Source organism: Trachypithecus francoisi, unplaced genomic scaffold (genome assembly GCF_009764315.1).
Source record: "Trachypithecus francoisi isolate TF-2019V2 unplaced genomic scaffold, Tfra_2.0 Lachesis_group3, whole genome shotgun sequence".
In the NCBI taxonomy this organism is placed as follows: Eukaryota; Metazoa; Chordata; class Mammalia; order Primates; family Cercopithecidae; genus Trachypithecus; species Trachypithecus francoisi.
Genome location: NW_022681468.1, coordinates 106,370,765 through 106,395,533, shown reverse-complemented (window position 1 = coordinate 106,395,533; position 24,769 = coordinate 106,370,765). Strand labels below are relative to the sequence as shown.

At 39.4% G+C, this 24,769-nt stretch overlaps 1 protein-coding gene across 7 annotated transcripts in view; it reads right to left on the bottom strand.

Moving 5' to 3' along the window:
- Positions 1-24,769, bottom strand: part of ADAMTSL3 (ADAMTS like 3) — a 417,185-nt gene that overhangs the window by 133,183 nt on the left and 259,233 nt on the right. For 6 of the 7 annotated variants that reach the window (XM_033189191.1, XM_033189189.1, XM_033189190.1 and 3 more), the window contains 5 exons: positions 22,005-22,143; positions 20,742-20,792; positions 19,245-19,449; positions 13,573-13,720; positions 11,848-11,932 (listed from right to left, as the gene is read on the bottom strand). In XM_033189191.1, the coding sequence (XP_033045082.1) occupies positions 11,848-11,932; positions 13,573-13,720; positions 19,245-19,449; positions 20,742-20,792; positions 22,005-22,143 (628 nt within the window). Of the gene's footprint in view, positions 1-11,843; positions 11,933-13,572; positions 13,721-19,244; positions 19,450-20,741; positions 20,793-22,004; positions 22,144-24,769 lie in introns of those variants that run through there. The other variant, XM_033189196.1, reaches the window with a different exon arrangement.

Genomic DNA, 24,769 nt, shown 5'->3' with positions numbered 1-24,769 from the left:
TCGGGAGGCTGAGGCAGGAGAATGGCGGAAACCCGGGAGGCGGAGCTTGCAGTGAGCTGAGATCTGGCCACTGCACTCCAGTCCGGGCGACAGAGCGAGACTCCGCCTCAAAAAAAAAAAAAAAAAAAAAAAAAGAGAGAAATATTATGTGCATCATTTCATAAACTTAAGTGAATACAGACCCCTATCCATGGGATTACGTTCTACTAAATGACTTGAGAAAACACTGCTAAGATGTTTGTTTAAGACGCAGTTCCAAAGCTTAATGTTTCTAACCTCAGAAAGACAGGGTTGTAAGGTTCTCACAGAGTCATCCAACCTTTTTTCCCCAGGCAAGACTTGAATATAGTTGTCCAAAAAAGCACACCCCCAATCAGCAGAATGAAATGCCATTGCTATCTACGTGTCCTGCAAAGAAATATCAATCAACACAAAACATGTTGTTCACTGTGTTGAAAATTGTTAGTGTGGAACCCTTCTCTCTAATTCTCAGATTCCATGTGAGGGCTTGCTCAGCTTCCCAGGATGGGGCAATGCTGGAGTTAATATTTGATGTTTCTTTTCTTTCTTTGCTACTTTTATGGTAGAATCAGAAAGAAGACTGGTTAAAGATGAGGAATCCATACAGTGTAATAATATGTGGTCATTTAAAAGGATGTGGATTTAGGTATGAATTGATAAAGAACAGTCTTCTCTTGAAGATTGTTACATGAAATAAATACATTATACATATATGCTACAGTCTATAACATACACTATCTATATATATCTATATACTATTTTTTGATTTTAGAAAAAAGAGATCATAGTATATGAACTATCCCATATGTAGCATGTTTGTATGTGTCCTGGTTTATGTATAATTTCTCTCTTCTGGAAGCAATTGAAAGTGTCAGGAACTAGAGTGTTTAAAGAGGGAGGTTTTTAGTTTATATCTTTAAAAGGTTTAAAGTTTCTAAGCATGTGCATATTCTACCTTATGGTCATTTTTTTCTCTCTTTTCTCCTTGGTAATAAAAACTTAAAAATTGGGATTTTGTTTTAATGGGAAGTAGATATTTTCATTCAGATTGGACTTCTATATCTTGGTGATTGAGAATCTCCAGAAGAGATGAGGTAAGAAGGTTCACTTTGGCCACGCAGGGTGGCTCACACCTGTAATCTCAGCACTTTGGAATGCTGCGGCAGGTGAATCACCTGAGGTCAGGAGTTCGAGACTAGCCTGGCCAACATGGTGAAACTCAGTCTCCACTTAAAAAAAAAAGCAAAACAAAAATTAATCATGGTGGTGCATGTCTGTAATCCCAGCTACTTGGGAGGCTGAGGCAGGAGAATCGCCTGAACCCAGGAGGTGGAGGTTGTAGCGAGCCAAGATTGTGCCACTGTACTGCAGCCTGGGCAACAGAGTGAGACTCCATCTCAAAAAAACAAACAAAAATGTTCACCTCAACTCCCAGCAGGACAAATAATGGTTATACTCAATGTCCTCCTAGGTTTTCTGTACATTTCAAGCTGGTTTTCAATGATCTTTTAAAAAGTACCCTTAAAAAGTAAATGTTAGTTCCATCCAAAGTAACAAGAAGTGACTTAAAGGTTAAAAAAAAAACCCATGGCAACTAAAAAATACTTACACATGATCCAGCATGATTTCCTTCTATGTATTATTTTTTATTTAAATTAAAGATATTATACCACACAATTCTGAATCTTGTCTCACCAATTTTTTTTTTTTAAAGGAAGAAAGGAATACATTCAAAGAGCCATGTCTGGGCAAAACACAACCAGAGGAACAGGTTGTGTTACCTATGTCTTTGCACATGGAAGAACTGAAAAAGAATAACATTTCACTGATGTGAGAGCTTCGAGATGAGATGATAAAACAACAGAGTAAAATGGAAAATGGCAGAGCTGAGGAAATCAACTGTGAAACATAATAACACTATTGTCACAAGTCTAACAAGTAATTCAGAACTAGGAAAAAACAGAACAAACATGGCTGAAGATCAAATTAATGACACAGAGGCCAGACTTGGAAGTGAATGCAGCATTGAGAGAAAGAGAAGCTGCAAAAAAAACTTTTGTAGGGATGGAAATGTTCTGGATCTTAAGTGGGACTGGGGTTTGAGGGGTATATACATCTGTCAAAACGCATTAGCCAGGTGTGGTGGCTCACGCCTATAATCCCAGCACTTTGGGAGGCTGAGGCAGGTAGATAACCTGAGGTCAGGAGTTCGAGACCAGGCTGGCCAACATGGTGAGACCCCCGTCTCTACTAAAAATACAAAACATTAGCCGGGCCTGGTGGTGCATGCCTGTAATCCCAGCAACTCGGGAGGCTGAGGCAGGAGAATCACTTGAACCCAGAAGGCAGAGGTTGCAGTGAGCTGAGATCACACCACTGTACTCCAGCCTGGGCAACAGAGTGAGACTCCACCTCAAAAAAAAGAAAGAAAAAAAACCACTCATTGCTGGTGCACTTTAAATAGACACAGTTTATTGTATGTAAACTACATCGCTATAAAATTGATTTTCTGAAGCACAATTTTAAGGGACTAAGTTAAAGAGAACCTAGGTAATCCAATATTGAAGATAACTGGATTCTTCACGTAGAGATTCCAACACATGAAACAGAAAAGGTGCTCAGAAATAAAACATGAAAAAAGTGACTGAAATACATCCTGAAAAGGTACACTCTCTTCCAGGAAAAAGTAATTAAAACAATGAACATAAAAACCTAGAATTGTAGGCAGAATAATGGCTCCTCACCCCTGCAAGTACTCCCATGCCCTAATCCCTAGAATGTGTGAATACATTACCATACACAGCCAAAGGGAATTTACAGGTGTGACCTCGAGATGGGATGATAATCCCAGATTACTTTGGTGAGCTTAACAGAATCACAGACATCCTTAAAAGCAAGGACATCACTCTGGCTGGAGTCAGAAATGTAAGTAGACTAATAAGCGAGAGGGATTTGAAGTGTAAGAGGAACTCACCCACTGTTGCTGGCTCAAAGATGGATGAGACCATGAGCCAAGGAATGCAGGTGGCCTTTAGAAATTGAGAACAATCTCCCAGCCCACAGCCAGCAAGGAAATGAAGATCTCAGCTCTACAAATGCATGGAACTGAATTCTGCCAATTATTCAAATAAGCCTGGAAGTGGACTCCTGCCAAAGAAGACTTCAGGCTGACAGACACCTTGATCCTGGCCTACTGGGAACTGGAACAGAGACACCAGCTGAATCTACTGGGCTTCTGACCCACTGAACTGTGGGATAATACATTTGTGTTGTTTTACACCACTAAGTTTGTGGTCTTGGCAGCTATGGAAAATGAGTATACCTGGCTCACAAAGCTTTGAGCATAAAGAAAGAATTGTCTAGGTGTCTAGACGCAAAAAGTAAGTCTCCTATAGGAACAAAAAGACAGGGGTACCTCAGATGCACACAACATTCAAAATCAGGAAAAAATACAGTAAGAGTTTTGAGAGAGAGAGAGAATAGGAGTCGTATGAATAGGAGTCCAGTAAAACTGTTATTCAAATACAAAGGTAATAATTTTCTGTAAAATAAGAACAATAATAGTACCTACCTAATGGGATTGGGTGAGGATTAAATGTAATGATGTCTGAGTTGAAAGCTCAATAAGTACAATAAAATAAAAATAGTAACATCAGACATTCATTGCATTATTATTCATGTGAGACACTGTCTTCAGTGCTTCAAACAAATTGTATCATTTTCTTATAACAACAACCCTATCGGGAAATATTATTATGCCCACTTTACAGCCTATATACACAATAGAATACTATTCAGCCATTAAAAAGAATGAAATCTGGCAGGGCATGGTGGCTCACACCTGTAATCCCAGCACTTTGGGAGGTCAAGGTGGGTAGATCACTTGAGGTCAGGAGTTGGAGACCAGCCTGGCCAACATGGTGAAATCCTGTCTCTACTAAAAATCAAAAAAAAAAAATTAGCCAGGTGTGGTGGTGCAGGCCTGCAGTTCTAGCTACTAGGGAGGCTGAGGCAGGAGAACTGCTTGAACCTGGGAGGTGGAGTTGCAGTGAACTGAGATCACACCAGTGCACTCCAGCCTGGGTGACACAGTGAGACTCCATCTCAAAACAAAAAACAAACAACAACAACAACAAATGCCAATTTACTCATTTTAAATCTGGAGAAATCAGCAGAAATGGCACCATTCTCAATATTTATGATAAAAGTTATATAGGTTTGAGTTTGTTAAAAAATGAAATTATAGTAGATAAATCTCCTGCTAATATAGAAAACAAATCAAGTTCATACAGATCATGTAGGAAAACATCAGAAACAAGGAAATATTTAAAGTGGAGACCGGAACTATCAGTAATAAAACTCCATTTAAATGGATTAAACTTTCCTTTTAAAAACAGACTCTCTCTCTCTCTCTTTTTTTTTTTTTTCCAGAGACAGGGTCTTGCTGTGTCACCCAGGCTGGAATACAGTGGTGTGATCACGGCTCAATGCAGCCTTGAACTCTGGGGCTCAATCAAGTGAGCCTCTCACCTCAGCCTCCCTAGTAGCTGGAACTACAGAGGCCTGCCACTGCACCCAGCTGGTAATTTTAAAACCTATAGACAAAACAAATAACACAAAATGACTTCAGACATGTAAAAAGTAAAAGAATAAACAAAATGAGATAAGAAAAATACAAATGAAAATAATAGTGGAAGAGCAAAAAAGCAGGTGTAAATATTAGGAAAGAATAAACATAATAGACAAAATCATCATATTTGAAAATGACACAGCTATGAAAAGTACTAAAATTAACAGAAAAATTTTGGAAAAAACCAAAACAGTTCAATAAAGTAGCCCATAACTCTGAGTGTGTGTGTGTGTGTGTGTGTGCACGTGTGTGTGTGTATGTTGCACTATATAAATATACAGATATATATACTAAAATTACCAGTTTTCCCAGAATTCAGCCACACTTACTGTTAGCTGCTAGGCACTATGCTAAGCACATTACATGTATTATTTAATATAATTCTCGCCATGACCTTATGAATAAATATCATTATTTTCCTGATTTTACAGATGAGGAAAACTGAGTTATAAAATACTCAGGAGATTCTAAGCCTAAAGACCTGAATAAATGGAGAGACCACATACCCCTGAATGGGAAGACTCAAAATTACAAAGATGTTTATTCTCCCCTAATTAATTCAGAAAAAAATGCAGTTCTGAGCCAAACTGCTGAAGCAGTTTTTTTGTGGGGGAAGTTGCAAACAGACAATACAACTCTAAAGTTTTATGTAAGGTTAGCTGAGAACAATCAATAACATTTTAAAAACGAATAACAATTACAGAGTGCTTGCACAGTTTAATAGAAAAAAAGTATTTAAAAGACACAGTAATTCAAATAATATGGTACTGGCACTGGAGTATTATGTGTACAATGATGTCATTTTAAAACCAAAGTGGGTAGTTTACTCAACAGATAGTGCTAGGGCAACTGGTTAATTATTTGGAAAAAATGTAGATTGAGATTACATATTACATGTGAAAGTAAATTTCCCATGGATCAAAGTTAAGTGCAAAACATGAACCATAAAAAATACTACAAAATAACATTTAAAAAAAGATAATCTCCTGATTTTGATGAATGCATGGGGAAAAACGCAAGCTGGAGTACTGCTGCTGGCGAGAGAAGCCAGCACTGATTTCTCTCTAAAAGGAAATTTGACAATAGAAATTAAATGCCTATCCCTGGCCCAGAAATTCCATGCCAGAAATTACGTCCAATGAGACAATTAGAGATGTGCAATTTGAAATTCGCTGCAGTTTTATTTATCATTGTGAATAACTGGAAACAAACTGCAGATCACCAGAGGGATCTTTCAAAAATGTAATTGAGATTATGTCACTTCTCTAGTTAAAATCCTTAAATGGCTCCCATAGCCTGCTGATAAAGTCTAAGCTCCTTAGTGAACCATGGAAGACCCTAAAGACTTGCTGTCTCCTCAAGCTGCATCCTTGCTGCCATTACTGCTCCCCCGCCCATCCCCCGGCCCCTCAACCCCATCAGACCACCTCAGTAACCTGCGTGGTCTACGTGGGCCAGTGAGCCTGCACACAAGCCTCTATTCCAAATACCTGACATGCTACTCTTCTGACGCCGTAGGACACTCTAGGATCTCAGTTCATCTATCATCTATTTCTGGAAACCATCCCTGATCCCAAATAATACCACAATGTAATTATAATGCATTGCAACCTTACAATACCATCAAGCAGTCACTCACTTCTCTGTCTACTCCATTAGATAAACCCAAGGATGGGTGAGACTTGAATTCAGGACATCTGACATGAAACTGCAGCTCTTTCTAGTCTTATGTGCCATAGAATCACTGTCCACCACTTAATATCTCCAAAACAATTCCTTTACATTTCTATGCCTCTGTTTCCTCAGCCCAAAATGAAGACAAGAAAAGCACCTCCTCATAGAGTTGTTGTGAGCATTAAACAACTTAATCCACGTAGAACACTCAGAACAAGGTCTGGCACAAAGCACTTCTCAATATTAGTTGTTGTTATCACTGTTGTTGTTAGAAAAACAGATTCCTGAAATGTCACCTAATTTGACTTTAGGAAATACAATCTCCACAAATGGAGAAGTTAAGACAGCAGTGAAGGAAACATACAAGGCGGGCTAAGTCCATCCTATTTCCTTAGTTTTTGTATATGAAAAACGACAGTGAGGGCAACAAGTCTGCTGAAACAAACGAAGAGGCTCCAGGGAGGAACTTTTAAGACAACCATGAACCAATGAACCATATCAACTGTCAACACATTCCACAGCTGAAAGCTAAGAAAGTCAGTACTGCAGTTCCCTTGGCTTAGATTTATATGCTATAATTTTTATTTTCCTAATTTAAGAAAAAGCAAAAAAGCCCTTTGAACATCCGCTCCCTATGTAAATTCAGAGCTCGAGCCATGGTAAACCACAGAGGCAGAAATATTTATCTCCTCCAGGCCAGCTTGGCAGGCTCTACTGGAGGGATGTAAAATACAGCTGCGTTCACCCTCCCCTTCATTGTCAACAAGCAAGCATCCCCAAACCACAAAAGACAGTGGTAATAAAAGGATGCACTGGAAGCTGAGATATGCTGCGGTTTTGTTTGGAAATCGAGGGAATGAATAGAGTCAGAAGTGGTGGCAGGAAACTATAAACTTCACACCAGATGGCCAGGACCAGGCCAGAAACTGCCAGGCAGTGTGAATTATGCAGGAAAATTGCAGAGAGACCACAGAGAGAGAGATTGCGGAAGGTGGGAAGAGGCAGCTGCTCAGGCCAGGGAACAGGTGCTGTCTGCTCAGTCTTCAACAAGGGGGAGGAAAGGGTGGTGTCCTTCAGGAGTAAAGTGCCTTTTAGCTTTGCTCTGTGAATACGAAGAGGAAGAAACCGCTAGCAAACTCAGGTGGGGCTGACAGAAAAGGCAGGCTTGGAATGAATATAGGCCCTGAACCTCACTATAGCTTCTATGATATCCCCCTTTTCTGTTTTTTTCTTTTTTTTTTTTTAAGGCGGAGTCTCGCTATGTCACCCAGGCTGGAGAGTAGTGGCAGGGTCTCAGCTCACTGTAACCTCTGCCTCCAGAGTTCAGGCAACTTTCCTGCCTTAGCCTCCTGAGTAGCTGGGACTACAAGGTGTGTGCCACCACACCCGGCTAATTTTTTGTATTTTTAGTAGAGACGGGGTTTTACCATGTTGGCCAGGCTGGTCTCAAACTCCCGAGTTTGGGTGATAAACCCACCTCGGCTTCCCAAAGTGCTGGGATTACAGGCGTGAGCAACTGCGCCCGGCAGATATCCCCCTTTTCTAATTCAATAAAGTAAACAATATTTTCTGAACTTTAAAGGGACTTTAGAGACTATCTGATCCAGTGGTTCCCAAACTTAGATATGCCCACTCCCCTGCCAAAGTTACCTGGGGTGTTTGTTTAAAATGCTGGCGAATGAATGGGCGTGGGGGCAGGCGCCTGTAGTCCCAGCTACTCGGGAGGCTGAGGCAGGAGAATGGCGTGAACCCGGGAGGCGGAGCTTGCAGTGAGCCGAGATCGCGCCACTGCACTCCAGCCTGGGCGACAGAGCGAGACCCCGTCTCGGGGGGAAAAAAAATGCTGTCGAATGAAAGAGAGACAGAAAGTAGAATAGAGGTTACCAGAGTCTAGTGGGAGAGAGTAGGGAGTTATTGCTGAAGGTGAGCAGAGCTTATGTTGGGGATGATGAGAAAATTCGAGAGATGGGAGGTGGTGATGGGTGCACAACAATGTGAATGCGCTTAACACTACTGAACTGTACACTTCAAAATGGTTAAAATGGTAAGTTTTATGTTGTATATCTCTTACATGATTTAAAAAAAAAAATCTGGCAGCCGAAAGAAAAAGAAAATGTTGGTGATAGAGCCCCACTCCTACAGTATCTGATGGTATTTTGGTTAATTTTTTTAAAAACTTCTTTTAGAGATACATAATTATGAATGAAATGATGTGCTGTCTGTATTTGCTTCAAAAATGATCAGAGGGTAGTGGCAGTGGTGATGGTTTCAATGAAACAAGAGTGGCCCTGGGTTGATAATTGTTGATACTGGGTTATGAACATGACACAGGGGTTCATTACACTGTTTTCTCCTCTTTTAAATAGGTTTGCAATTTTCTATGATTAAAAAGAAAGTTACAGAAAAAGACTTAACAGGTGGAGGCTATTCCCAACTAAGAGGGGAGTGTGATTAAAGAGAAGGAGGCAAGAGACAGCTTGCTGTGGGCAAGAAACAGCCCGTAAGTCAGTGTGGCTGGAGCATCCCACTCAAGGCAAAAAAAGGAGGTGGCCAGACATAAGGCTGGGGAGCAGGAAAAGTAATACCCTGCCATGTCCCGTTGGGCATATGAACCCACATAAATCTTTGAGTGATGGGGAGACATTTGGATATTCTGAACATTGCAAAGGCAGAATTAGACTTGGCCAGGCGCGGTGGCTCACGCCTGTAATCCCAGCACTTTCTGGGGCCGAGGCGGGTGGATCATGAGCTCAGGAGATCGAGACCATCCTGGCTAACATGGGGAAACCCCATCTCTACTAAAAATACAAAACATTAGCCTGGTGTGGTGCCACATGCCTGTAATCGCAGCTACTCGGGAGGCTGAGGCAGGAGAATCGCTTGAACTCAGAAGGCAGAGGTTGCAGTGAGCCGAGATCGTGCCACTGCACTCCAACCTGGTGACAGAGTGAGACTCTGTCTCAAAAAAAAAAAAAAAAAAGGAATTAGACTTGCACCCTACCTAGATAGACTACTCTGGTGGCTGTGTTGTGTAGGGGTGGATTTGAGGGAAGCAATTCAGAAGCAAATTAGAAAGCTGTTGTAGGTGTCCTGGGAATTGACTTCAGGACCTATACAAGGATGGTAGTTTGGATGGAGAGGAGGAGCTGGAACCAAGGAAGATTTTAGTAAATATAGTTGGCACAACTCAGTGGCTAATTACACATCAGGGAAGAATGAGAAGGAGCCAAGAAAGACTCCAGGCTTCTAGTTTGGGGAACTGGACGGGCTGCAATCCTATTAACCAAAAGAGGACATACATAAGGATTATTGACTGTCATCTAACTGTGTTTTGAAAACAAAAGATCCTGGTAGGACCCATCATTCTAGACAGAGGACTCTGTGACCTTCCTTCTGTGACAACTACACACTCTCTCAAGTGTCTCAAACCCTTTTCTTTCTGTAGACTCCTTCCCTTACAGGATTGTAGGTGATCAGAGATGGGAGAAGGTTCCAGCAGCATTTAGCCTAATGCCTTCCTTGTACAGTTGGAAGGTCTACAGATATTAACTGACTTGTGCAAAACCCTATCTTTTTAATTTGTTTAAGATTGCCCTAACTTCAAAATGAAAAACAATAAACACATACACATAGACTTTTCCATCAGCTTGACTACCAATCTTTGCTCCTTCTTTAGTACTCAACTACCCATTGCTCCATTTCCTTCCTTTTTGGAAATTTATTTCTCAAATATCCACAATGTTTTATTCTCTACCCTTTGAATGCTACTACTCTAGAATTCACTGAAAAAGCCTTTCTTGTTAATCAAAGCAGCCTTTTCTCTTTCCTCGTGGATTTTCCTTGTCTTTCTGTGAGATATGAATCCTGTTTGCTGCTTGCCTCCTTAAACTCCTTCCTCCTTTGGTCTCTGGAATAATAAGCTTTCCTAGGTCTTACTCCTCCCTCTCTTCACTACTTTACTCCCTCACCATCTTCCTCTTTTGATTCCCCCTCTTCCTCTAAATCTCCAAGCTTCTGTCAGGAGCCCAACACTCTTCTCTTTTTACTCAAATACTGTGAAGCCATTCGCCCTCACACGGTCCACAGTTTCTTCTGTGGTCGTAGCTAGCACTGACAGTGGTCCACGTGAAGAAGTCTGTGCCTGTCATGAGTGTGATGTGCCAGCTATGTTGGCCCACACCACTTTACCACATGTGCCTTCTCAGAGAGAAGTAATCCACACTGCCCTGGGGCTCACCACTGGGCTGGACCACAGTAAAAAGGGAGATTGACAAATGACAGTGGGTTCTGAAAAGCATAGGAGGTTGGGAAAGGATCTAAAAACAACAGTGCATGAAGCCTGCTGAAAAGGCTAAGAAAGATGGACTTGGGAAAGACAAAGCTCTCAGGATCCATGGCAGCTTTCTTCGTATTTGTGAAAATTTATCACATGGGATGGGGCATAGATGTATTTTTTTTTTTTTTCTGCTTCAGAGAACACAAATTAGGAGGTCTATTCTGTCTCAACAGAAGAAAAAGATTTTGCAAATAACTTGGGTTGCCCAACACGAGAATGAAGTTTCTCTTAATGCAGTGAACTCTGCATATTGCTGAAGGTGTTGAAGAAGAAATGCCTGCTCCGAGAGGGAAAGTGGCCAGATTACTGCTGAGACCCCTTTTCCTCTGATGCTCCGGGAATCACTCTCTTCATAGACAGCCTGTCAGCACCAAAGACTTAACATGTTTGACATGGAATCAGCCATTCTGTTCAATTACTTGAGTCTATCATTGGTGCTGTTGTTCTTATAGATTCCTGGACTAGAAATCTCAGAGCACTTTTGATTTCTTGCTCTCTTTTTGTCGCTATATAACTGCCTCCAGAATGCTTCGATTTCCTCTTGATTCTTAATTTCCACTGGCACTGTTACAATCCAGATCCATCAAATCACATGCAGATGGTAGTCATTGGATTTTTGAGTTGGAATGAACCCTGGAGAGATCAAGCCCAACCTGCCCCTTTTATAAGTAAGGAGAATAAGAGACAGAAAAATTAGACTTGTCTAAGGTCACGTAGTTAGCAGGGGTGGTTCTAAACTCCAATACTCTTAGTACCTTGTTCTTTCCATTTCCCTATGATCACTCAAGCAACTAATGCATTCCAACTTAATTGATTTTATAGAGATTGACCATGACTTACCCATGGAATGATTGGTTTATTTGTACGATATTATGATGGTTCATGGTCAAATCACATGCGTTAAAACCTAGAAATTATCCCCAGTCTCTTAAGTGTAACAGACCACTGGATCTGCTTTGAGTTAAGTAACACTGTTCTTTTCTGTGCTGCTCAGAGAAACTGCCAAAGGAGGACTGCTGAATTGTGAAATAAAGAAAAATTCTAGCCAGCTCAAGCTCTCTAGAGTCTGTAAATCCAGGTCATTCAGATATTAAATGTATCACTGTACTCCAATGAGTACAAAAATTACATATATCATGTTAACTGACTATGCCCTGATTATTCCCATAAAGGGTCCTGCACTCACGTTGGTTCTTCTGTTGCTATTCTGGTCTCTTCTAGTTCTTGTGCTTGTTTCAGCCAAGGCAATTTTGCTTCCACTGGACTCTTTTCTAAGAAAAAGAGAACATAAACAATAAGCTTAATTACTATTAATCATTAAGGAGTTGGATATATGATCATATTGGCTGAAGATTTCATTTATAAAGAGGTCATGTTTTTCAAATGCAAGTTGAGTTCCTTAGTAAAATACATCAGGTGGCTGCTGGAATGAATTAAACATTTCTGCTGTATTTTTTAAAAATTAATACATTATTAAAAAGCAACCAAAATGATCACATGATACAGTTGAATATGCTGTCAAAGTTAACATAAAAATGCCTTTTATAAATCAATACCAATTTCTGTTGTTCATAAATTGAAGCTCTTACTTCAACCATATCAGCTTGCTATCTTTGGTTACATTTTATTTTTGCCCATGGAATGCAAACATTAATAGAGAAAGACAAATAACATGAAAGTTAAGAAAGTTGGGAGGGATGAAAGAGTCTGTGTTATAGTTTACTCAAACTTTTACTGTTGTTGTAGTTGTTGAGGGAGATGATTACCAATTACATCTGGCATGGAAAAACAAACTGTTGCCCCTTTCTGTCCTTTCAAGCCTCCTTGATGTGAAGAAAGGAATAATTTATCTATGAAATGAGAAATAAAAATAACTTTGGGGTTCTTCAAGGAAACTGTGGACACAATGAAAGTGGCTATGAAAGTATCTAAGTGCAGAAAGAAGGAGAAAATACTTCACTGATGGAGTTATGTAGTCAATGTCTGTACCTGTCATGGTAACTAGTGATTTTTCTGCAAGACAGACATACTGAAAAATATTTATTGAATGGCTAATTATGAGGCTCTTTGTATGAATAATGAACTCAAAAATAACAAAAGAGAGTTTTACCATCCTCTCTCAAATACTAAGGAGGAGTCCTACTTACTAATAGTTGGGAATAATCTTTTCTCCAATTTCAAGATGGAAGATACTTTTCATGAGGATGATTAACGTTAAAGAACATGGAAATAATTATGTACAGAGAAGATCATATATCAGAGAAATGATGCCAAATCCTCCTATCCATCGATGCTACCCATTTCTGCTCTTTCATGTAGAACAAATGTGAACTACTGGAGAGATTATAAATGCATCCATAGATCTCCACTGGGAACTGGAAGTTTTCATTCATTCCATGCATTAGTACACATGATAAAGATGACATCATTCCTCCCTCAAAAATCTTACACTCCAGTGGAGAGGTAGCTACAAAGAAGAACGAGAATCTTGAGAAAAGAATAATTTCCTCCTCCTCCTCTACTTCTTCCTCTTTTTCTTGCTCTTCTTTCTCTTCCTCCTTCTACTTTTCCTTCCCCTCCTTTTTTAATCTCCCCCTCTGCCATTCTCCTTCTTTTTCTTCAAGGGAGAGACTGCATTTAATTTTCTTATGTCCACCAAGAAATGCTAGTATAAAACTAGATAAATAGGAGCTACTCCATCTGTACGGAATCAACAGGTGCTCAGTTTTCCCTCAAGACGAGTAATTCACATATATCTAACTTCTTTATCTAGATGGGAAGGTCTATTGCAATCTGTTAGTAAAACAATTTTTATAAGAAAGTAGTAAGTTGAAAGGGAAATGCTACAATATTGGAATGGGAGCTGGAAAATACCATTTGATTTGAATTTACAATGCACCACAGACTTTACCTTTTGGTTTATAACACGGGGTGGGAATGACACATTCTTCTTTGATGTGTAATTTCAGTTGTGGATTGCAGCCCCCAACGTGCTCTCCACGGTGGTTAATACACAGAACAACCCGGTACCGTAACCCTCGGCCACAAGTCACTGTGCACTTCAAAGAAGAAAAGAGAAGCCAATGCATTATTTTTAAGAGAACCACAAAGGCAATATTTTATCATATGCAAAGGAAAGCCATTAAACTACATAAATATTAAACACAAAAGACTTTTAGACAAATATGATGTAAGGAAGGGTACCGAGGCTAATTTTCTGTGATGCTTGTATTTCAGGGCCTCTCTTTTGTACAACCTTGTTCTACTTCTCAATTGAAAAAGTATTTAAGGTGTGATCATAGTTCAAGGAAATTAAAAATGCCCTGAAATCTTACTGCTCAAATATCAAAGAAACTTGTTACAAGTTTTCTCAAGTTTGATTAAAAGTTTACATGACCCTACCCAAAATAATTTTTGAAGATGAATGAAACCTTTCTGAACTGTCAATAAAAATATAATAAAATTCTGATGAATTATGCCAGAAGATTATTTTTTCTATTCTGACTATAGAAGTCAGTCTTGCAAAACTGCTATCATATAATGAAGCCATCAAAGATAATTCAGCCAAACACTATAGAAAAAAATACTACAGATGTATCCTGATACATCTATAACTATAACTGCCTGCAGTTAAAGTTAATAAAAACATGCTATGTCTTTCTGAATTTTTTTGCAGCATTTTTTTTCTTGGATTATTTGTTTATGATTTGAAAGTTACTCTTGCCTATGAGTGGAATGTTTTCATGTCATATAAAAATCTAGAATAGCTTTTCATTTATCTGTGTTATGGTTTGGCTCTGTGTCCCCACCCAAATCTCATCTTGAATTGTAATCCCCATAATCCCCACTTGTCGTGGGAGGGACCTGAGAAGGGGTGATTGGATCACGGGGGCAGTTTTCCCCATGCTGGTCTCATGATAGTGAGTTCTCATAAGATCTGCCGGTTTTATAAAGGGCTCTTCCCCCTTCATGCTCTCTCTCCCTCTCCGGTACTTCTCCTTCACCTTCCACCATCATTGTAAGTTTCCTGAGGCCTCCCCAGACATGTGGAACTGTGAGTCAATTAAACCTCTTTCATGGCCGGGCGCGGTGGCTCAAGCCTGTAATCCCAGCACTTTGGGAGGCCGAGACGGGTGGATCACGAGGTCAGGAGATCGAGACCATCCTGGCTAACACGGTGAAACCCCATCTCTACTAAAAATACAAAAACTAGCTGGGCGAGGTGGCGGGCGCCTGTAGTCCCAGCTACTCGGGAGGCTGAGGCAGGAGAATGGCGTAAACCCGGGAGGCGGAGCTTGCAGTGAGCTGAGATCCGGCCACTGCACTCCAGTCCGGGAGACAGAGCGAGACTCCGCCTCAAAAAAAAATAAATAAATAAATAAATAAATAAACCTCTTTCATTTATAAATTAACCAGTCTCTGGTAGTATCTTTACAGCAGTGTGAGAATGGACTAATATAATCTGCATATTGGGGAGTATATATATGTATGCATTTAAAAAATTGATAGACTATATTTTTTGAGGACTGTATTGGGTTTACAGAAATATTGAGCAGACAGTACAGAAAGCCCCAATATTCCCCTTCACCCCTTTTCCCCCCTATGATTTTCCCTATTATTAATGTCTTGCTTTAGTGTGATGCCATTGTTACAACTGAGGAACCCATATTAATACTTCATTATTAACATAACTAATACATCACTTAATATATAATTATTAAATATTATCATTATTAAGTCCAGAGTTCACAATTAGTTGTTGTCAGCTTTTTAAAATTTGTAGTTTCTTATAATTTCCTTTCTTATTCTAAATAAACATTCTCTTCAATACTCAATATTTGTGTTTTATATTCTTGTTTTTGAGGAGTCCCCTCAAATCTGTACAAGCTTCAGACCCCACCAATTCTGGATCCACCCCAGGGAGGGGCTGAGAGTTCTTGATTGCCTTTGGTTACCTGCTATGGGACAGGCACCTCATTCATTTGTTATCTCATGAATCCTCCTGACCCACTTCTAGGTCAGTAGCTTCAGGCTTATTGAACAGATAAGCAAACGGCCCACCATCTAAGGATCTTGCTCAAGGTCACACAGTTCCTAACAGGCAGAGTGGAATTCCCTCCCAGAGCCATCTACTGCCAAAGCCATGGCCCAGTCACTGCTTTAAGGAGCTTGAAAATTATTTTCTGACCCCCTAAGCAACTTTGTGCCTGGGTATCCCTGGGGACAAGTTTCAAAGACATGTTTTGAGGATACAGAGGCTTTTCTCAGTGTACGCACATTAGGCAGAATATTGGGAAATCTCTCTAGTTCATGATGCCACTCTTGAAACCACTGAACAAATACTTTAATGAGTTCAGTGAAGTTTGAGATTACCCTGTTTTTGGAAAATTGACTCACCTACCCCCTAATTTATCAATTCGAGATATATATAATATTGAGTGGCTGTTTTAGCCAAGAAAGAAAAAATTTCACCCAAAGAGAAAGAAAACAGTACAAGATATAACTATATAACAACTGGTTAATCGAAAGGAGCATCCTCTCCTTTTAAACCACCCTTCTGGGAAGCCAGACACTTCCCCCAATGGCATTGTCAGTGTTTACAACAGTTCCAGAACTCCTCTGTGGAGCTGCGTATGTCCTCAATGATGGAAAATCCTCATCACTGAGAATATCTTTGATTTTTGAAAAAAGTGAAAAGTATTAAGGGTGAAGTATGGTGCATGAGAAGAGCTAGTTAACATCCTCTATTCTGATAATACATGTAATGATAAAGTCATGATATTTATGGGGATAGAGGGTGATATAAAAGCTCTAAAGCCAACCAACATAAAACATATGACTAGGACTTATGAGAGCTGAAAACAAGCTCTGCAGTTGTAGAAATAATGTTAATTTGGGGCTGAGAAAGTTAGAGTCCTTAATGTCTCAATAACAAATCCTTTTGCAGCTGAGATGATATTCTTTGCTTTCAACAAAATAGAAGACTTAAATTGCCAGCAGACAGATCCTTAAAAATAATTTTTGATGATAGACCATCACATGAATTTTGGCACATAACTCAAGAGTTCAAAGAACTGAACAACCTTGCTAAAATAAAATCCTTCCGTCCCGGTCTATTGATTTATGTGAACAGGCTTTCCCAGTGTATACATGCAAAGCCAAACAAAACAAAATAAGAAACTAATAGTAAAACTTAATAATAAAATCATTGCTGAACATGGCTCATTCTGGTGATGGACTATTTTTTAAGCTCCACTTATCTTCTATAAAGACATATTAATGCATGTACATGATGAACTAAGTGTGTATTCAAATGAAAATGTAGTTTTTGTGTTATTCTTATTTACCAAACTTTGAAATATATATATATATATATATATGTTATTTTGACTATGTAAAATTAACTCAATTCAGAGGAATATTTTAAATACTTAGGGCCTTATGGCCACAGGAAAGTAAAATGAATTAATTTCAATGATCATATATATTTTCTTGGAGAGAAGTAGAATACTGTAATTTAAAAAAGACTTTAAAGCATAAAAATACATTATATTAGAATAAAATTCTGTGGGGAAAGTAGATTGCAAATGTGAGTTCAAAGGGAAAAATATGCACAACATCCAAATTGTTAAAGAAGAGCTCGTTCCTGTATTTTTTAAATGAAAGATGGCAAAGACAGAAATTATCATGGCATTTAAATTCCACTAGACAGATTTTTTTGAATGCCACAACATTCTTATTGTAAAATGTCAACATTCACAACATGTTGAAATGATATTCTTTGTAATTATTTAAACTTGTGATAGGAAATTTCAAATGTCAACCTAAATATATGTGAAGAAATACGAAATTCTCTAATCTTCTTTTTAGGGAGTATGTGACCAAATATTAATTGATAACTTCTTTCCTAGCAAGTTTGAATAAAGTTCTACAGGGTAATGATGTTTAGTCTGGGGATATCAGAAAAAGATTGATATGGTCTTCACCTGACACTCATTTATCCTTCAAGTTCAAGTGCTACCTCCTTTCTGAAGCTTTCCTGACACCTTCAGGTGGAGTGAATCATCCCACCTTGTGCCTCTGAAGTACTGGGCACATGATACTACTTATGCACGATACTATACTGTATCACAACTTTGTTTGCATGAATGTCTATGCAACTAGATTCTAAGCTTTTGAGTGGTAGGAGCAAGTTGTATTTACTTCTTAGCACGGTAGCTGAAACATTGAATAAATACATGAATAGATATATTAATGCATGTATATGATGAACTAAGTGTGTGGGGAGATCACTTAAGAAAGCTGGAGAAACCTGAGTCAATTACATCTCACTCTCCAGAAAATTAAAGGATTAAGATTAAATTATTAAATACCAATGTCTGCATTTTTCATCTTTGACTAATCCAGCTGCATTTTATTTGTTCTGGAGGCTTACTCAGTCATCTCTTTAGAAAGTGAAAACTACGCTAATTTGACATGACCCTTGTTATACCTCCGGGGTATTTACCACCTTCTCTTTTCTTTTATATACAACTTGACCCCACGGATGATTTCTTTTTTTTTTTTTTTTTTTTTTTGAGGCGGAGTCTCGCTCTGTCGCCCAGGCTGGAGTGCAGTGGCCGGATCTCAGCTCACTGCAAGCTCCGCCTCCCGGGTTTACGCCATTCTCCTGCCTCAGCCTCCCGAGTAGCTGGGACTACAGGCGCCCGCCACCTCGCCCGGCTAGTTTTTGTATTTTTAGTAGAGACGGGGTTTCACCGTGTTAGCCAGGAGGGTCTCGATCTCCTGACCTCATGATCCGCCCGTCTCGGCCTCCCAAAGTGCTGGGATTACAGGCTTGAGCCACCGCGCCCGGCCCCCACGGATGATTTCTAAATAGGCTGCTCGCCTCTGGTCTTTCTCAATGTTAGGCTATCTTGCCTCAGTTACTTAAAATATATTATGTCTTCACAAAAATTGTGAAGCTTCTTAGTAGCTGCTGGATCAAGGACACACGCTTTCATGTCGTGTCAGCATTTCCAACTTAATCTTTCAATTCTTAGTAACATAGCTCATCTCTTCAAATCTTCAACTTCAAGTCACTTCTTGTCATTACTGCCTTTGCTCAGCCATCTCTGTTTGGCCATCTCCCTAACACTAACCCTAACCCAGTGGTGCTTCTCAGGTTCTTGCTTGTTTACATTTGTCAAAGAATTTAAAGAATTTAAATTTTAATTCTTGCTTGTTTAAATTCTTCAAAGATGGGTTAAGCACCACAGGGGAAACAAATACTTCCCGACTGACTCTGCTTCAACATTCATTCTTTATAGATTTGTTCTTTATAGTACTTAATATTAATTATGCTGGTAATTATATGGAAATATTATTATTAACGTCCTTAATGTTAATTATTTTTACCTATGATGATGCTTGTGGTCTTTCTCACCTTGTCCTCCAACTGTCTTCCTAAGCTCTTTGGAGTAGGAACCCTGCTCTTTTACCACATTTTTTGGTCTCCATGCTGTCTAGTACCATGGTGGGCATATAGAAAATATCCCTTAAAATATGAGAATTAATTAAAAGTGGCATATTCTCAAATCTTACCTGAGACCACTCCATAGCAATCCACTTGGGGCAATCAAACAGATTACAAGTTTGCATAACCTTGGGTTTGGGTGCATACATGCACTTCCATTCTTCCACCTGCAATATCTCTCCATGCATGGATTCCTCTACACACACAAAGCTCCGTCTCTGAATCCCTCCTCCACAAGACACGGAACATGCAGTCCAAGGATTATGTTCCCAGCTCAAAAGCAAACAAATAAAATTATATTATTTATTTGTTGTTTGTTTGTTTCAAGTTTGCAAAGATGGTGGCAAAAAATATGGCCTAAAGGTATCAGTTGTGGTTCAGCTGAATGAGCCTGGGACTGTGAGTCATAAGACTTTACTTTTTTTTTTGAGACGGAGTCTTGCTCTGTCACCCAGGCTGGAGTGCAGTGGCACAATCTCAGCTCACTGCAACCTCCACCCCCCAGGTTCAAGCAATTCTCCTGCCTCAGCCTCCCTAGTTGCTGGGATTACAGGCGTGCGCCACCATGCCCGGCTAATTTTTGTATTTTTAGTAGAGACAGGGGTTCACCATGTTGGCCAGGCTAATCTAGAACTCCTGACCTCGTGATCCGCCTGCCTCAGCCTCCCAAAGTGCTGGGATTACAGGCGTGAGCCACCATGCCTGGCCTTTTGAAAATTTTAATTAATTTATTTTTTTTAAGATGGAATCTCTTTCTGTCACCCAGGCTGGAGTGCAGTGGCAAGATCGTGGCTCACTGCAACCTCTGCCTCCCGTGTTCAAGTAATTCTTCTGCTTCAGCCTCCCAAGTAGCTGGGATTATAGGCACCCGCCACCACGCCCAGCTAATTTTTGTATGTTTTAGTAATTTTGTATGTTGGCCAGGCTGGCCTTGAACTCCTGACCTCAAGTGATCCACCCACCTTAGCCTCCCAAAGTGCTGGGATTACAGGCATGTGCCACCACACCCGGCCAAGACTTTATTCTTAACTGCCACACACAATCTCTAGTCACAAGGTACTTAGCTCCTCACATCTGGGGTTTTTGTCAACTGGGAATAATATACCTTCCCTATTTAATCTTCATAAGACCATTGTGAAAATTAAATCAATTAAAATATATAGTGTGGCTGCATCTTCAAACTGCCTCTAAACCGTAAAATACTAATGGACAATATTATTAGAGAATCACAGAACCTCAGAGTCAGGAAGGACCAACTACTCATCTTGGTTTAAAAGGGGATTAAAATTTCTGATTAATTGCAACACTTGAGCTTCTGCTATGATACTCAGTTGTCCAAGACAGGCTTGACAGCTCTAGCGATAGGGAACATCATCTTTTGAGGCCGCCTATTCCATCTAATTGTTAGAAAGATTTTTCCTATTATTGAGTTGAAGTCTGTTTTCCCTTAGCTCTGTAAAGTATCTAATATCTAACCCTCAGACATTCTAGGCTATTGCTACAGATGCTACAATTCCTAGCAAACTACTTAAATTGCAAAAAGGGAAAGGAAACATATAACTCACCGAGGAAGAGGTTGGAAGTGGTCATAGGGCATTATCTCTTTAAATCCATCACTACAAATGAAATCATTGTGAGAATATCATTTCTATAATAAATTAACACATTTATTAATTGACTAAGATAATATTTGACATCCCAAGAGACACAGCTCTTTCAAATTGGAAACTAAAAATGTCAAGTGTTATCAACCACTCTCAAAAATTCAGCCACTGTCTCTTTAATTGTCAAGAATATCTACGACACAAATTCTCCAGTTCTATTTTGAAATATAGAAAACTAAACTAGCAGTATATTAATTAAAGGAAAAAAGTACCTTGCAATTTAGATAAATTTATTCCTTTTTATAATCATTACTCTCTTAATATATCAGTGATATTAACACACTGTCATATTAGTAGGATCTTCAAAAACCACTTTATTTCACAGAATTTGTCCTTTGAAATGTCTCTATTAATAATTACGTTCAACCAGGCTTATAGGAAATGGGCAGTTTAGTAGCAGGAAATGAAATCCACTGAGAACGCTTCCTTTTCCACTTGCACACTTCTTCCTAAGCCAGCTGGCAGATATCTGGAGGATTCTGGGACTTGATATTGTGCTGTTATTTTAAGGTATTGTAGTAAGCCAGGAAACTTCCCCAGGCAATCCAAGTCAGCAGGTACTAAATTATGCAATAGGATAGTTTACGCATAGCTTTTTTTGCTTTGGCATTAAAACTTTTTACTTCCTTGCACAATACATTATTTATACTGAATTTAACGTGAACACTTCAAAAGCCAAAACATGATAATGGGTGACCTAGTTTAAAAGCTAAAATGGTGAGTGGAAGATATTTATGATTGGCAGATGGACTAGACATTGTACTTGGATGAAGAGAGCAGGAGATGTTCAAAAAGTTCATTATTAAAAAAACTTAGGAACACATAGCCTACAACAAGAGAAAGCTAGACTGACAAGAGAAAGCTAGACTTGTTTTGTCACAGTTTAGAGATAACAAAAAGCAAAAGAAATGAGGCAGATTGCCTTTCTATATCTTGAACAAATGTACTGAAATGCTGCCAGTGTATAGCAATTCTAATCCGGACACTCATTAGGAATGTATCCTAATTCCTATGCACCATAGTTACAAATGTGAATGTAGGCACCTGCCACCAGTAGACAAAGTCAGGAAATGGAAATGTATTGCCCTGCAAAGATTGCTCAGTCTCAGTTGAAGCTGATTTGTTTCTTTATGAAGTAAAAAGGGTGTGGACAATGACACAAACCTTGATGGGCAGGGATCCATGCTGCATTCCTTCAGTTTTGGTTTTGGTTTTACATTTTCAGGGTAGTAGTGACAATAATGGTCAGGAACTACCCTCTTCAAGCGGATATCCACACATTCAGCAGAATTGAGCTGATAACCTAAAGTGTTAGAAAAGGAAAGTCTGAATATTGCATCCGTTTCATTTTTACTTGGCAGAGTTATCACTTGCCACACACTTTTTTTTTTTCCTCTTTAAGAAACTTAACTCAGTGGTTCTCAACCCTGGCTCTATAACAGAACCACATGGGAGCTTTTAATATACTCTAATGCCCAGGTTCCTTCACGGTCCAATTAAGTCAGAAGTCCTGTCTCTGGGATCCAGGAAAACAGTACCTTTTAAAAAAGGTTTTCAGGTTCTTCTCAGATGACTAAAATGCGCAGCCAAAATTGAGAACAACAATTAGTATCGACTGCAGTACTCTCAGCACTTCTAACTAAAAAATTACAATAGTCTCCTCTCAATAACTGTTTGCAGCCCAGGTGCAGGTGAGTTATTCGTTCTCCTCAGTTCATTGTCTTTTCTCCTCATTGTCATCATGGCACTGCGCAAGGCCCTTCTCTCATTTCCATATAATCTTTCTTCTTCCCTTATTGACACTCCCATTCCAATCCCTGCAACACACCTATTTTGATTTGTTGTTGATATGTCCTTAAATATGCAACTGTCTTATGTAATGCTGTTGTTTTTGTGTGTCTGTTTTTAACTTAATAAATGATAATGTGTTTTAAATCTTGTTCCATTTTCCATTTTTCTCATTCAACATCATGTTTTTGAGAACTACCCTTGCGCTGGGTGATTGCTGGGTTGAATATTTCTTTCATAACATTTTATAATTTGCATATGCAGTACCACATTTTACTCCTCTGCTCCCTTGGGATGCCACAGGCACCTGCAATACCAATAAGCTTTCCAAATGGGGAATTAAGCATTGTCTATACAAAAAGGAACAAAATCCATCTCCCCATGTCACTCCCCAGCCCTCGTCTCACAAGCCTTCGAACAGAAGGAACGAAGACTTATTCCTGATTCTATTAAATCTAATTTGTAGAGTTTCTGAGGAAAGTGAACATTGCAAATAGATGAGTGCTATAAATTTAAAAAGCAAGTCACAAAATGATGCTTCTATTTCCTTTTTTTTTTTTTTTTTTTTTTTGAGACGGAGTCTTGCTCTGTCACCCAGGCTGGAGTGCAGTGGCCGGATCTCAGCTCACTGCAAGCTCCGCCTCCCAGGTTTACTCCATTCTCCTGCCTCAGCCTGCCGACTAGCTGGGACTATAGGCGCCCGCCACCTCGCCCGGCTAGTTTTTTTTTGTATTTTTTAGTAGAGACGGGGTTTCACCGTGTTAGCCAGGATGGTCTCAATCTCCTGACCTCGTGATCCGCCCGTCTCGGCCTCCCAAAGTGCTGGGATTACAGGCTTGAGCCACCGCGCCCGGCCGCTTCTATTTCCTGAAAGATCTGATTCCAAGTTTCCTGTCACTACATAAGTGTCTTGTTAAGTTAAACTTTTTCAAAAAAAGGTAATTTTTCAAAACTAGAACGAGCTCTTTAGGAAAGAAAAAATGCCCAAAGCCAAGCGCTCTGCCTCTGCCAGTTGGTCTAAAGGTCTAAAAATACATTTAAAGTCCTGATTGTCGAGAGGAATCTGATTTTATAAACCGCTAGACAGCTTTCTACAAGACATGGCTTGGATGTAAGCTAAGTGCAGAAGGACGGACTGGTATGCATTATAAAAGCAAGGTCGAAACCGCAAGAATGAAAATCCAAATGGAGTCAATAAAATGTTACTTGGGTGCCAATATCTGCCAGAAAGTTGACGATATCAGATGGCAATGGCAATCTAGGTACTTTATCCAGATTGATCTCAAGTGTCTCACATCGACGATTACAGACGAAGACTAGGAAAGTCCATCCAAGTACCCCAGTATCTTAGAGATCAATGAACTAATTTTCTTGATTATCCAAAAAACTCTGAAATTCCATTCACAGACATCACACAGATTTGATTACTAATATAATTAAATTTTGGTAATGCTTTCCTTGTGAGTTTTATGTGTGTGTTTTATTTTTCCCAAAACAAATACAAAATGAGATTACAGCTCCTTGAGTCAGAAAAAAAAATATTTGTTCTAAATAGAAATAGACTTCTAAATGAAAACAGGGCATATACAGGCGTTTATAATTTGGGGAGAGACAATTAATTTTCCTCTTTGTTTTATCACAGTTTAGAGATAACAAAAAGCAAAAGAAATGAGGCAGATTGCCTTTCTATATCTTGAACAAATGTACTGAAATGCTGCCAGTGTACAGAAAATGGCAGGCACCCCCAAAGGAGCCTAAAATCTCCCTTCTGTTCTTACATCCACTGCTATCTTTGTTGACGATCTCACTGCTAAGTGCTCATGCACATTTATAGTTCCAGCAGGACTGACGATGTCTTTCCATGTGCACCCAAGTATGGGAAACACCTATTCACTTCCCAAGAATTTAATCAACTGGACTAAGCTGAACCCACTATAAAATGTCTCCTCTGGAGTAGAAAGTGTCTTTTATCTTATGGATCCAAATGTGAACGTCTCTCTGAATGACTGTGTGTAAGAACAAAGAAATAAATTTTTTTCAAAAAATAGATGTTTGAGCCAGGCGTGGTGGCACATGCCTGCACTCCCAGGTACTCGACAGGCTGCAGTGGGAGGATGGCTTGGGCCCACCAGTTGGAGACT